This window comes from Rana temporaria, chromosome 8, assembly GCF_905171775.1.
Source record: "Rana temporaria chromosome 8, aRanTem1.1, whole genome shotgun sequence".
Taxonomy (NCBI): domain Eukaryota; kingdom Metazoa; phylum Chordata; class Amphibia; order Anura; family Ranidae; genus Rana; species Rana temporaria.
In genome coordinates, this window is record NC_053496.1 from 52,354,610 (window position 1) to 52,368,066 (window position 13,457).

General features: G+C 42.2%; 1 protein-coding gene across 6 annotated transcripts in view; it reads right to left on the minus strand.

Annotated features, from left to right (window-relative positions):
- Positions 1-6,474: 6,474 nt before the first annotated feature.
- EXOC6 (exocyst complex component 6) overlaps positions 6,475-13,457 on the minus strand; it is a 369,989-nt gene continuing 363,006 nt past the window's right edge. For all 6 annotated transcript variants that reach the window (XM_040361791.1, XM_040361789.1, XM_040361790.1 and 3 more), the window contains 2 exons: positions 12,790-12,902; positions 6,475-7,176 (listed from right to left, as the gene is read on the minus strand). In XM_040361791.1, coding sequence (XP_040217725.1) covers positions 7,044-7,176; positions 12,790-12,902 — 246 coding nt within the window. In that variant the 3' untranslated portion in view covers positions 6,475-7,043. The remainder of the gene's footprint in view (positions 7,177-12,789; positions 12,903-13,457) is intronic.

The window sequence follows — 13,457 nt, forward strand, 5'->3', positions numbered from 1 at the left end:
TTCAATAATGTAATCAACTCAAAATCACTGAAATTTGCTCAGTTGCAGAATTGTCGCTGTCATTTCTTTTTTTTTTTTTATGACGAATTTCCCCACAAATCGCTTTCGCACAATTCTGCAAGTGATTATAATTTATTATCGCTGTTTTCTAGCTGCTTTAAAACCATTTTTGACATAAAGGGACACTTTTGGTTGCTATGGACAATCTACAGTTTGCAGGCAGAAAGAACTGTTTTTATTATATAAAAGTACATGTAGGGCACTGGGCAGACCACTAGGGACAAGGGGGGGTGTATTTCTATAAGATTACAGTATACTGTATGTAATGTGTTTGTTTACGTTTTTGAATTTGGCGCCGTTCTTCGCTCCCGTGGGTCGTAACGTCGCAGGGAACGGAGATCGGCGGCACAGGAGGACGCTGTGTGAATTGAGCGAGGACCCGCTCGCTCACACAGCGCGGTGGCATCGCTGGATCCAGGGACAAGGTAAGTAAACACTGTCTGTGGATCCAGCGAGGCGAGCCCGAGTCTGACTCGGGGTTACCGTTCCTAGCACAAAAATCTAACCCCGAGTCAGACTCGGGAATACCGCCAGGGGGGTTAAGGGCCGCTTTAGGCCCATTGCATTGTGGTACATGTGCCAACATACATTACACAAGCTTCTGCATTGCGATACCATTAGTTCCATATGTCACTCCAACCTACCAAGGCTTTGCACGGCATGCACCATAGCATGTTGCATTGCACATTTCGTGACACATCTGTTTTGACATTTTATTCCATTGGCAGCCTATTATTTTCAATGGGCTGGCTTAGCACAGCACACACTGCAAAAATGTAAATAGCCCCTCAATAAATCGAACGTTTACTCGATAGAAATGCACTATAAAGAGATCCTAGATGTTACTGTGACATTGTTCTAGCCTCCATTGTATGACACTGATGAAAAGAGTTAACTGTCGGCCTCTTATCAGAGGAGAGGAGGCTGGAGGCACGCTGCCCAGGTCCCTGTTCCTGCAGTAAACGTCCTGGACATGGGCATATGAGCTCAATCAATATACATGTCTTCCTACATTCCCAGCATTATTGGTGGCAGCACAAACATGAAATACGCTTGCTAATAATTTATAGCGCCATCAGTATAAATCTCTTTGGAGTTGGAGTCCACTCTCTGATAATTTACGGCTTCAAATGTATCTCCCATGAAGGACAATTCCCCAGATCACAAACTGCAATAAAAGCAGAGTAGCTGGCCCTGCACACAGGAACGTGCGCTCATCTGCCAACTGCCATTTGGAAAGCCACCAAAGCCAATACTGGAGTAACGCTAAGTGATCGGAGCAGGTTTTATAGAGAACAAAAGAGGAGCATTACATCAAAATCCGGCTTGTAAATAAGGCCGAAGCAGTCATTTCTCTAAAGACTCAACAGAAGCCACTTCTAGGCTTGGACTATCTCAGGGCTTCCATGGATTGAGGGACTGCAAGTCTCAGCATGTGTACCAACCTGCGAGCAACTCTTTAAAGAGCCAATACACAGGCCTGTAACTAAGATCCCAATAGGACCATACCACCTCTGGGTCAACATTGAAAAATATACTGTTGAGATTTTTTAAAACAATGTTGAAATTTAGATGATTTAAACAGGTGTGTTAAGATTCTTCGAATTGACTGAAATGCCTAAATTATGCATGGTATTTTATGCAAGTTTAAAGTATGCTTGATTTGCCATAATGCATGAATTACACAGCCGGCCTAAATATAACGCAATTGTGGAAGAGATTGTATCTATACAAATACAATAAACGACTCTAATGTAGTCAAAATGTACAGTACTCTATATAGTCTACAGCACGGTTATACAGGCACAATCTGCACTCTATTCTCTCCCACACTTTAGCTTACAGTATACAGTGTACAATCTTGTTACATTTGAATCTTATTCTCTTTATATAATAATTATCATTTTGATTATAAACTGATTTTTAAGGATACTGGGGTTGATTGATTAAAAAAATGACGACTGTTCACCTAAACCTGTGGGGCCAGATCCACATACATGTAGAACGGCGCAGCGTATCAGAGATACACTACGCCGCCGTACCTTACCTGGCGCATTTTCGAATCCTCAGCGATTTCGCGCCGTAAGTTACGGCGGCGTAGTGTATTTCTGGCGGCGGATTTGAAATTGGGCGGGTTGGGGGCGGGTTTCATTTAAATGAAGCGCATCCCCGCGCCGAATTAACTGCGCATGCGTCGTCCCGAAAGTTCCCGCCGTGCATTGCGCTAAATGACGTCGCTAGGACGTCATTTTTTTAACTTAGACGTGAGTTACGTCCATCCCTATTCACGGATGACTTACGCAAAAAAATAATAATTCAAATTTCGACGTGGGAACGACGGTCATACTTAACATGGCAAGTCTATGTATACGCCGAAAAATACCAGCTTTAACTATACGCCGGAAAAAGCCGACTACAGACGACGTTAGAAAATGCGACGGCCGCGCGTACGTTCGTGGATCGTCGTAAATCGCTAATTTGCATACCCAACACGGAAAACGCCACCCAGCGCACGCCGAAGTATTGCATCTTAGACGTACACCTGTCGGATCTAACCCAGAAGCCGTCGTATCTTGGTTTGAGGATTCAAACTAAAGATACAACGCGGGAAATTTCAAAGTACACTGGCGTATCAGTAGATACGCCGGCGTACTCTCTCTGTGGATCTGGCCCGTGGTCTCCAAACAATGGTCTATTCTTGCCTTTATATGACCCTTGGGGCACTATTTCTCTCACTGATATGAAGCACAATTTCTTCACTGATAAGGCACTCTTCCTCCCACTGACAACAATTGGGCACTCTTCCTCACACTGACACCAACAATTGGGCACTATTCCTCCCACTGACAACAATTGGGCACTCTTCCTCCCAATGACACCAACAATTGAGCACCATTCCTCCCAATGACAACAACAATTGGGCACTATTCCTCCCACTGACACCAACAATTGGGCACTATTCCTCCCACTGATATGAAGCACTATTTCTTCCACTGATAAGGCACTATTCCTCCCACTGACACCAACAATTGGGCACTATTCCTCCCACTGACACCAACAATGGCGCACCATTTCTTCCACTGACATCAACAATTAGGCACGATTCCTCCCACTGACACACACCAATAATGGGGCACCATTTCTTCCACTAACACCAACAATTCGATGCTAATCCTCCCACTGACACCAACAATGAGGCATCATTTCTTCCACCGACACCAACAATTGGGCGCTAATCCTCCCACTGACACCAACAATGAGGCATCATTTCTTCCACCGACACCAACAATTGGGCGCTAATCCTCCCACTGACACCAACAATGAGGCACCATTTCTTCCACTGACACCAACGATTGGGCACTAATCCTCCCACTGGAAATCCATCGGTCAAAAATCCAGAATCAAGTCGACGCATGCTCGGAAGCATTGAACTTAATTTTTCTCAGCACGTCGTAGTGTTTTACGTCACTGCGTTCTGACACAAACGGATTTTTGACTAATGGTGTGTAGGCAAGACTGATGAAAGCCAGCTTCATCGGATATCTGATGAAAAAATCCATCGGATTAGATTCCATCAGATATCCGATCGTGTGTACAGGGCATTAGGCATACTTTGTCCCCACTGATGCCAGGGCATTTTCTACTCCCACTGGCCACAGTCTGGCACCCTAAAAGTGTGAATAACAGTAAACTGGCCCTTTGTTTAGAAAATTTAGAAATGCCTGACTTATGCCGCGTACACACGATCGGTTCGTCTGATGAAAACGATCTGATGGACCGTTTTCATCAGATGAACCGATCGTGTGTGTGCCCCATCGTTTTTTTTCTATTGGTGAAAAAACGTAGAACCTGTTTTAAAATTATCTGATGGTTAAAAAACCGATAGAAAAAAACGATCGTCTGTGGGGAAATCCATCAGTTAAAAATCAACGCATGCTCAGAATCAAGTCGACGCATGCTCGGAAGCATTGAACTTAATTTTTCTCAGCACGTCGTTGTGTTTTACGTCACCGCGTTCTGACATGATCGTTTTTTTAACTGATGGTGTGTAGGCAAGACTGATGAAAGTCAGCTTCATCGGATATCTGATGAAAAAATCCATCGGACCGTTTTCATCGGATGAACCGATCGTGTGTACAGGGCATTAGAGAATCTTCAACTTGCAAAGCAAATAAGGTGAAGCCATGTTCATTATAACTAATCAGTCCTTTGCTAGCAAAAAAAAAAAGTTTCTTTTTAATTTCTCTTAAACCTGGTTGGGGTATTGAAAGGGAGCACAGGTTTACAAACGTTACCTTCCTAAGAATTGGTTCACACTACTGTAATTCGATTTTGACACAATTTGCAGTGCTATTATGTAGTGCAACTTCGAATGTGTTTCGGATATTCTATAAAGCTAAATTGCACTGTAAATTCCCACAAAAGTAGCACAGGGCCCTTTCCCAAAGATGCATCGCAGTTGCATTGATGTGAACAGGCACCATTGGAAGCAGTGTTATATCCATTGTCATGCATCTCAGAAAAATCTCATCAGTGTGAACCATGCCTAAGTGAACAACCTCTACATTATTTCTAATTGAATAGCAGGATCCATCATTTATATTCATAGACTATAAGTAGGGTGAAAAAGCATGTACCATGGGACACTACTCTTCTAGCAGTTAGCCTTTCACTCAATGAAAATGCCATGTGCAGTACTTATTATATTGAACCTAGGAAACTTTAACTGGTCATGTTTCCAGTGTAGGCTATGAGACTTACAAGACTTGCTGACATGTGATCCAAAGGGTCTAGTATAATGGGATACCTTACAAGCAAAAAAAAAAAAGAAAGTGGTCCCTGGTGCCATCTTGCAGACCCTGTGTGATTGGTAAGAGCAGCCACAGCCAAGACTCCATCCAGGCCATACCCTCTATTGCATCTGGTTGCCCACAGAGCTTAATCATGGCCCTGTGGGTGGGCCAAAACGCGTCGGGCGTGACCTGGATGGAGTCTGGGCTGAGGCTGCTCTTACCACTCACACAGGGTCTTGTGAGATGTACGGCATTTGGGACCACTCATTTTCCTTTCTTTACATCTATTGAGCTGAAATGAGCTGCTTCCTTGCCTGCACTCACAGTGGTCGTTAGCGGGTGAGAACTAACATGAGCCTGAAGGGCAACCCTTATTCTTGTAAAGGTTTATAGTGGGATACCTTGGTTGGTCCTGGTTACCTATAGAGCTTTGATTACACCTATAAAGCCATGTTATTTTGGGTTTATTATATTTTTCGTCTTCAAAAATTTCGAAAAATTAAGAATTTAGAAAAAAGAAAATGGCGTGTTTAAATTTAGTGAGATTTTAGTTGCATGTTCATCTTCTGGAATGTAAACATGGAATAAATTAACTCACTTTCTTTTATTTTGAAATTTGTGCTGAAAGAATATAAATTCACTTGTTAAAGTGGAGGTTCACCCAAAAACCTTTTTTTTTTAACATTAGATTGAGGCTCGTTTTGTGAAGGGGAATCAGGTGTTTTTTTTACAATCGAAGCTGTACTTACCGTTTTAGAGATGCATCTTCTCCGCCGCTTCCGGGTATGGGCTGCGGGACTGGGCGTTCCTACTTGATTGACAGGCTTCCGACGGTCGCATACATCGTGTCACGATTTTCCAAAAGTAGCCGAACGTCGGTGCGCAGGCGCCGTATAGAGCCGCTCCGACGTTCGGCTTCTTTCGGCTACTCGTGACGCGATGTATGCGACCGTCGGAAGCCTGTCAATCAAACAGGAACGCCCAGTCCCGAAGACCATACCCGGAAGCGGCGGAGAAGATCGCTCTCTAAAACGGTAAGTACTGCTTCGATTTTAAAAAAACTACCCGATTCCCCTTGACAAAATGAGCATCAATCTAATGTTAAAAAAAAAATTTCGGGTGAACTCCCGCTTTAAGGGCAACATGGTCAGTTTTTCTATCATTTTCTCTCTGAGGCTAAATGCCGGTTCACAAAGGGGCAACACGACTTACAGTGCGACTTTGCAAGGCGACTTCAGCGCAACTTTGAGCGACTTACAACGTGACTTCAAGTCCCCTCCAGGACAGGCGACTTTGGCCAATCACAGAATAATCAGCTCTGTGGGAGGGAGGGGTTTGCCTGGGTAAACTATTTTCTTTTTCTGTAAAGTTGCTTCAGTTAAGATGGAGATCCGACTTCCATTGAAATCTATGGGTACAAGTTGCCTTGAAGTAGTACTGGAACCTTTTCTGAAGTCGGAGCGACTTCAGTAGTGTACATTAAGACGGCTCTCATCCACTATGATGGAATTTCGTATGTCAAGCGACTTGAGGTCTGACAAGTCGGATCCTTGAATTTTGAACCGGCACTAAGCGTACTCTCACAGTTTAAGTGCTTATTACAAAAAACAAACATACAGGGTTTTGTCAACATTCTTTTTTTATTCCCAAAAGAGAATAAAATCCATTATTTACAGGTATAGTTGAAAATCACAACCCTGAGAACCAAGAATATAATAAAAGTGGATAATGGCAGCCACGTGCTCAGATCGGAAGACATGTCCATTTGGAGGCCATTGATCCAAGTCTACAAGATAATGCCACATCGTGTCCGGTACCAATGCTTGCAGACAGTTCATCTCAATGACCAGCTCTGCCTTCGTCATGGCACTGAGGTCACATGACTCTGAAATCCCAGCATGAAACACCCTAGAAAAGTGGCAGCCTTTAGCAGCAATATTTAAAATACAATATTCATGGTCCGCTTTGTATATGTACACTTCAGTGACTTGAATTACCTGGGCAATGCTGAACCACTTCTGTGCAATGTATAAAACATATTCTTAAAACCTAAAAACAGGGTATCGCCCCACCCAAGCTAGCCAGCCTCTGATCTCCCTTCTTTACTCAGCATAACTGTAAAAACAGAAGCAAAGAGATGTGCTGATTGGGATATTTCCATATATACACTGTGCAGGAGAAGGACCATCACTAGGAGTGCTGTGACATCCCATTCACCAAACTTCGAAGCTGCTTTACTACGGTGTCAATTAACTTCTGTCTGTCCCGATCATTCTTCTTGAACTGGGCAAATATATTATTCTTCTTGTTGACGTCCTTCATCCTACAGGGAGTAAAGAAAAAAGTGAAAGCTTTCATTCCATGCCCCACAAGAGACTCTTGGCTGTGGCAGAAATTTCAGCATGCCCTGGTATTCAGTGGCAAGCAGGGAATTGTTATTCCTCCTTAACTGGGAAGATGAATGTTGCTTAAACCTTCCACATGCAATGATCTACAGGGCAGCCATAACTTTGTTGAAGTCTGACCTGTAGGTACAATCCTATGGTCCCAGGCTACAAAAAAGGAGTAAGCCCCGTACACACGGGCCGAATGTCGGAAGAAAACAGCTGGTTCAAGAAAGAAAATGACCTACATTCAGCCGTGTGCGGTCTGTTTGGAAAACCAGCATCTGACGACTCCTGATCACCACTCTCAGCCAATGGCAGAGGGCGCAGATTGGAGTGTTCTGGCGGGGGGAGCTGCCCCCCTGACAGAACACAACAGCTCAGCAGTGGAGATCTCTGAACTAAGAGCTGACAGTTTTTTTCATGTAACCCGCTGGGTTGAACAAAAAAAAGCGAATAGTGTATACCCGGCATACAGGAAGAGAGAGCCACATGTTTTTACAGTGGTTCTAAAGGCAGAAGATTTTCTTATCGTAATGCATTCTATGCATTAAGATAAAAAAACCTTCTGTGTTCAGCAGCCCCCTAATACTTACCTGAGCCCCATCTTGATCCAGAGATGTTGCACGAGAGCAGTGGGTTCCATTGGCTTCCGCTGCTGTTAATCAAAGTCAGTGAGCCAATCAAGACAGGAAGAGGGCGGGGCCGAGCTGCGGCTCCGTCTCTGAATGGACACACAGAACAGGGACTCACCTCGGGTGCCCTCATAGCAAGCTGCTTGCTGTGGGGGTACTTGGCAGGAGAGAGGGACAAGGAGCACCGGCGAGGGACCAAAGAAGAGGAGGATCTGGGCTGTTCTGTGCAAAACCAACTGCACAGAGTGGGTAAGTATAACATGTTTGTTATTTTTAAACTAAAAAAGACAAGACTTTAATATCACTTTAAAAAGTTTAGGATGGATTTTTTTAATCTTGAAAAAAGATCAGTAGGTAAAACTCAAAGCGTTTTGGGGGCTAGCAAATCCTCCTCTCTTCACAGCTAACAGACAAAACAACGTAAAACTATAACAAAATTAGAAGTGGATAATTAGCTAGGTAAGAAATATATATATAAATATATGTACTAAAGCATAAGCAGATCAATCAGTAAGAAAATTATACATACTGTACAGCTTAGAAAGCAAATCAATATTACATGCCCTCAATACAGTAAAACCTTGGTTTGAGAGTAACTTGGTTTGAGAGCGTTTTGCAAGACAAGCAAATATTTTGAATACATTTTGAGTTGATATACAAGCGATGTCTTGATATACAAGTAGGGCTAGATTCACATACATTTAGGCGGGCGTAGCGTATCTCCTATACGCTACGCCGCCACAACTTTGAGAGGCGAGTATGGTATTCTCAAAGATTTTGCGCCCAAAGTTACGGCGGCGTAGCGTATTAGGGCCGGCGTAAGCCCTCCTAATTGAAATGTTGAAGCTGTGGGTGTGTTTTATGTATATTAAGTGTAACCCCACGTAAATGACGTTTCGATCGAACGGCGCATGCGCCGTCCGTGGACGTATCCCAGTGCGCATGCTCCAAATGACATCGGCAAATCGTCAATGCTTTCGACGTGAACGTAAATTACGGCCAGCCCCATTCACGGACGAGTTACGCAAACGACGTAAAACTTGAAAAATTAGACGCGGTTCCGACGTCAATACTTAACATTGGCTGCGCCATCTTTTTGGTGGTTTATCTTTACGCCTGAAAACCCCTTACGTAAACGGCGTATCTTTACTGCGATGGCCGGGCGTACGTTCGTGAATAGGCGTATCTAGCTGATTTACATATTCTAGGTGTAAATCAGCGTACACGCCCCTAGCAGCCAGCGTAAATATGCAGTTAAGATAAGACGGCGTATGAGACTAACGCCGGTCGTATCTTAGCAATATTTAAGCGTATCTCAGTTTGAAAATACGCTTAAATACACGACGGCGGGGATTCGGATTTACGACGGCGTATCTACTGAACTGAGTATAAAAGAGAAAAGAAGCATTGTGTAGCAATATGGTTACATTTAACGAAGGTACAACATTTAACAACATATTGCTACACTGAAGCAATTTTATTTTCAAAATCAGAAAAAAAAATTTTTTTGTCATCCGATGATGCCACCATTGATTTTCGAAATTCGGCCGACCAAGCCTTCATGTTGCTACAGAAAATAATTTTCGTGGCCGGGAATCTTCTTTTCTCTCCGGGAATTTTATTTTCTTTCTTGCACGATTCTGCCATCATTGGTTAGAAAATCGTTAGTTTTTCCTCAAATTTGATTGCTGCACGAAAATTGTCTGTGCGAAATTCGTACGAACATTCTTAGAAACAATTTTCGAAAGACAATTTTTTCGAAATTCGAACCGTGTATGGCCGGCATTAGAGGCGCCTCTCTTCTATACTCTGTGGCTCCTGCTGGATTTTGCTTCTAATCCTCCCCTTGTGGATGGACATTTTATAGTTACACCACCTGGTCACATTGCTATAATCTTTTTATATGGTCTATAAACTGAAGGACTTATGAATAAATGGTCGTGGAACGAATCATTTGAGTTTCCATTATTTCTTATGGGGTAATTCGCTTTGATATACAAGTGCTTTGGATTACAAGCATGTTTCTAGAACAAATTATGCTCGCAATCCAAGGTTTTACTGTAATATAAATGAATACATGTGAAAATAAGAACAGCGAAGGCAACAGTGAACAAATCAACAATTATATACCGTATTGCATGCCGTAAAAAACACAAGTTTTATAACCGGCTAAAAATGTACCGTACTACTTTTAGATCCATCTATTGATAATTTTTTATGTTGTTATGTCTCATAGCCCTAATGAAGCAGGAGTTGGGAATCCCTGAAACACATTGGATTTACCTATTGATCTTGTATCAAGACTAATAAATCTATGGTGTACTTATTCTAAATTTTTGTCATTATCTTTCTTTACACTATTTTTGGGCTGTTCTGGGGACCCATAGGGATACCTTAAAAACTGTTAAAACAAGCCAGCAAATAGATACTTTGAAAATAAAATACAATACAATTTTTATACATAGTTAAAAGGTTTGGCACACAAAAATGATATTTCAGTTCTCTTGTGGATTCTGCTCCATGGTGTAGTCCCTGCCCACCCTACACAAATGTTCTGCTGTGTTCCTATTATGTATATATGATGACGATGGTCAGCAACTTCTTCTTGTGTCAAAAATTACATTTTAAAATGCAAAAAAGGAGGATAAATATAGGAATAGTAGAGGAATCTACATCAAAACAATGCTTTTTTAACACATATATGCACATTGCCAAAACTGAGTGTGACGTTATCGGTTATTTTCCTACCCTTCCTGTGGCAACACATCAGAAATCAACCAGGGGTAGAATGACCCATTAAAGTGGAGCTCCAGGCTCCTTCAGAATTTTTTTAATCAAAGTCAGAGGACTTTTATTGGCATTTACCTGCCCTCAAATCCAGTGGCATCCTCACCCGAGCTGATTTTTTAATTGGCTCTTGGGTGTTGCCGCCGCCATCTCAGCTAAGGATAACCGTCAGTGAAGCCTTGCCGCCTCACAGCCAGTCCCCTACTGTGCATGCACACTGCGCTTTGTAAATGACACGGCTGCAGGGGGAAAGAGGAGGGGGGCAGAACTTCTGGTTGAGTTTGCGGCGGCAAACTCAGGTGGAAGATCCCCATCAAAATGTGCCAAATGTGGCAGCTGAGGGGGGAGGAGGCAGACAAGCAGAGCAAGAGCAGAACTGGGGAATGCCTTTGTAAACAAGCCATTCCCCTATTCTGCCTAGTGATACTGTCACCGCTGACCGTTCCTCTGTGATCGGTGTCACGTGTAGCCACGCCCCCTAACTGTAAGAATCACTCACTAGTACTGACTTAACCCCTGCAGCGCCACTTAGTGATTAACCCTTCACTGCCAGTGTAATTTTTACAGGAACCAGTGCATTTTTATAGCACTGATCGCTGTAAAAATTACAATGGTCCCAAAATGGTGTCAAAAGTGTCCGCCATAATGTCGCAGTCATGATAAAAATCGCTGATCGCCGCCATAACTAGTAAAAACATTATTTTTTTATAAAAATGCCATAAAACAGTCCCCTATTTTGTAGAAGCTATAACTTTTGTGCAAACCAATCAATAAACGCTTATTGCGATTTTTTTACCAAAAATATGTAGAAGAATACGTATCGGACTAAACTATGGAAATTATAATTTTTTATATATTTTCATATATTTTTGGGGATATTTATTATAGCAATTTTTTTTTCAAAATGGTCGCTCTTTTTTGGTTTATTATAGCGCAAAAAATAAAAACTGCAGAGGTGCTCAAATACCACCAAAATAATGCTCTATTTGTGGGGGAAAAAAAGGAGCCAATTTTTTTTGGGAGCCACGTCGTACGGCCGCGCAATTGTCAGTTTAAGCGACGCAGTGCCGAATCGCAAAAAGTGGCCTGGTCTTTGACCACCAAAATGGTCCGGGGCTGAAGCGGTTAAAGAATCTAGGTGTAATATTATACCCATAAACCATAGGCTAAAGACTCATGTTTAGTATTTATGTCACTGGGCTCGTTAATGATGAAATATGAAAGTGTGTAATGCACTAGGGGTAACCCTAATTACATATGAAGAACTTGCATACACACTCTTCACACTGTACAGGACACCAGGGATCAGTCCTGAATGGGAGGTCTATTTTCCCACTATTTGGGTTGTTGTTCTATTAAGGGGGACCAATAGAAGAGTAGTACTCATGGGTTCTTCACTCATGCAGGGTTTTGGGTTAGTCCGGCTGGAGAGGATAGAACTGATTTTCAGTACTCTCTGGATCGTCCGTAGGGAGTGAGGGGTTCCTCCTAAGTGGGGTAGCACTTTAGTTTATTAGTAATATGGTGTATTACTTACCCTATTTCTTGCTTCAGTGCTGTTGTTCTCTTCTGCCCTTAACTGTGGGCTATGAGCGGTCCCTCATGCACAGTACAGGAAGACAAGAGATGAGCTTGCAACCAGGGTCTGAAGCACCTTAGAGAGGTCACTGCACTGGACTGGCTGGAATAAGGTAAGTATTGCGCCTCACCCCTGCACCCCTGGACTAAACAAACAAGGGTAGTTTTTGGCTAGTTCTTGCCGTTCAACTTCAGGAAAGGTCCCTTGATCTTTTTCCCACAGCCCGCTTCCATATTTTTCTTATAATAATCATTGTTTTTCACAACATAACTACTACTGCCATAACATAATGAACTCTTGTATCTGTCCTACCTTTTAATTGTATGCTCATTTAGATGGCACTTCTTGTTTCTGTTGCCTCATATCCAATTTTTTTTTTTTACACAATAATTATTTATTAAACAGTAATTTTGCAATAGCAGTATATAACCAGTACCAGCAAATACGATATATCAGGACCTGTGTAATTACATTGACAGTGTTACACAAGATATTGGAACAATATTTCCCATCAGTTATAATAATATGTACTCCCAGAGCTATATACTCACTTTTCCAGCAGAATTAGTGCAGTACTGGGATTCACCCTTAGGTATTTGGAGTTTGGTTGACCATAATCAGCGAGATAAGTAGACCAATCCCAAATCATGAACAAGTCAAGGAGCTAAAAGACACAAAACATTTGTTTGCATTAGCATAACATACATGCATGAATGGCAACTTTCGTAGAAAGGGATCTACACGGTCCAAGAAAGTTTTATAGTAATTGGAGCAAAACTAAAGCCAGCCAAGGTTCATCTTATCCAAATTAAATCAAACATCTGGTAGATAAGAGCTCTACTTCTGCTCCACTTTTCATAAATTCAGACTAACTGGGAAAGTATGTGCTACCATAGTTACTCCCCAAACTGTGTAGGACAGAGGGTGCGGTACACTGCAATGTGTGTATACACAGTACACAAATATTCATTATACACATGATAGGGGTCCTGGGGGTTCAGCTCAGTTTCTAAATTCTCTTTGTATTACTGTATTTATCTTTGGGTGATCGAATTTTCATCTACAACCCCAAAACTGTACCATACTGATAGTCTATTTGGCTTCTATTGGATATGCACTGTTAACGACAGTAGACCACATACATTTTTCAGGTCATGGGTGTAAATGGCCCATGTGCTTGTAATGCATGGCTAAATCAGCTGATGCTATACAAATAAAT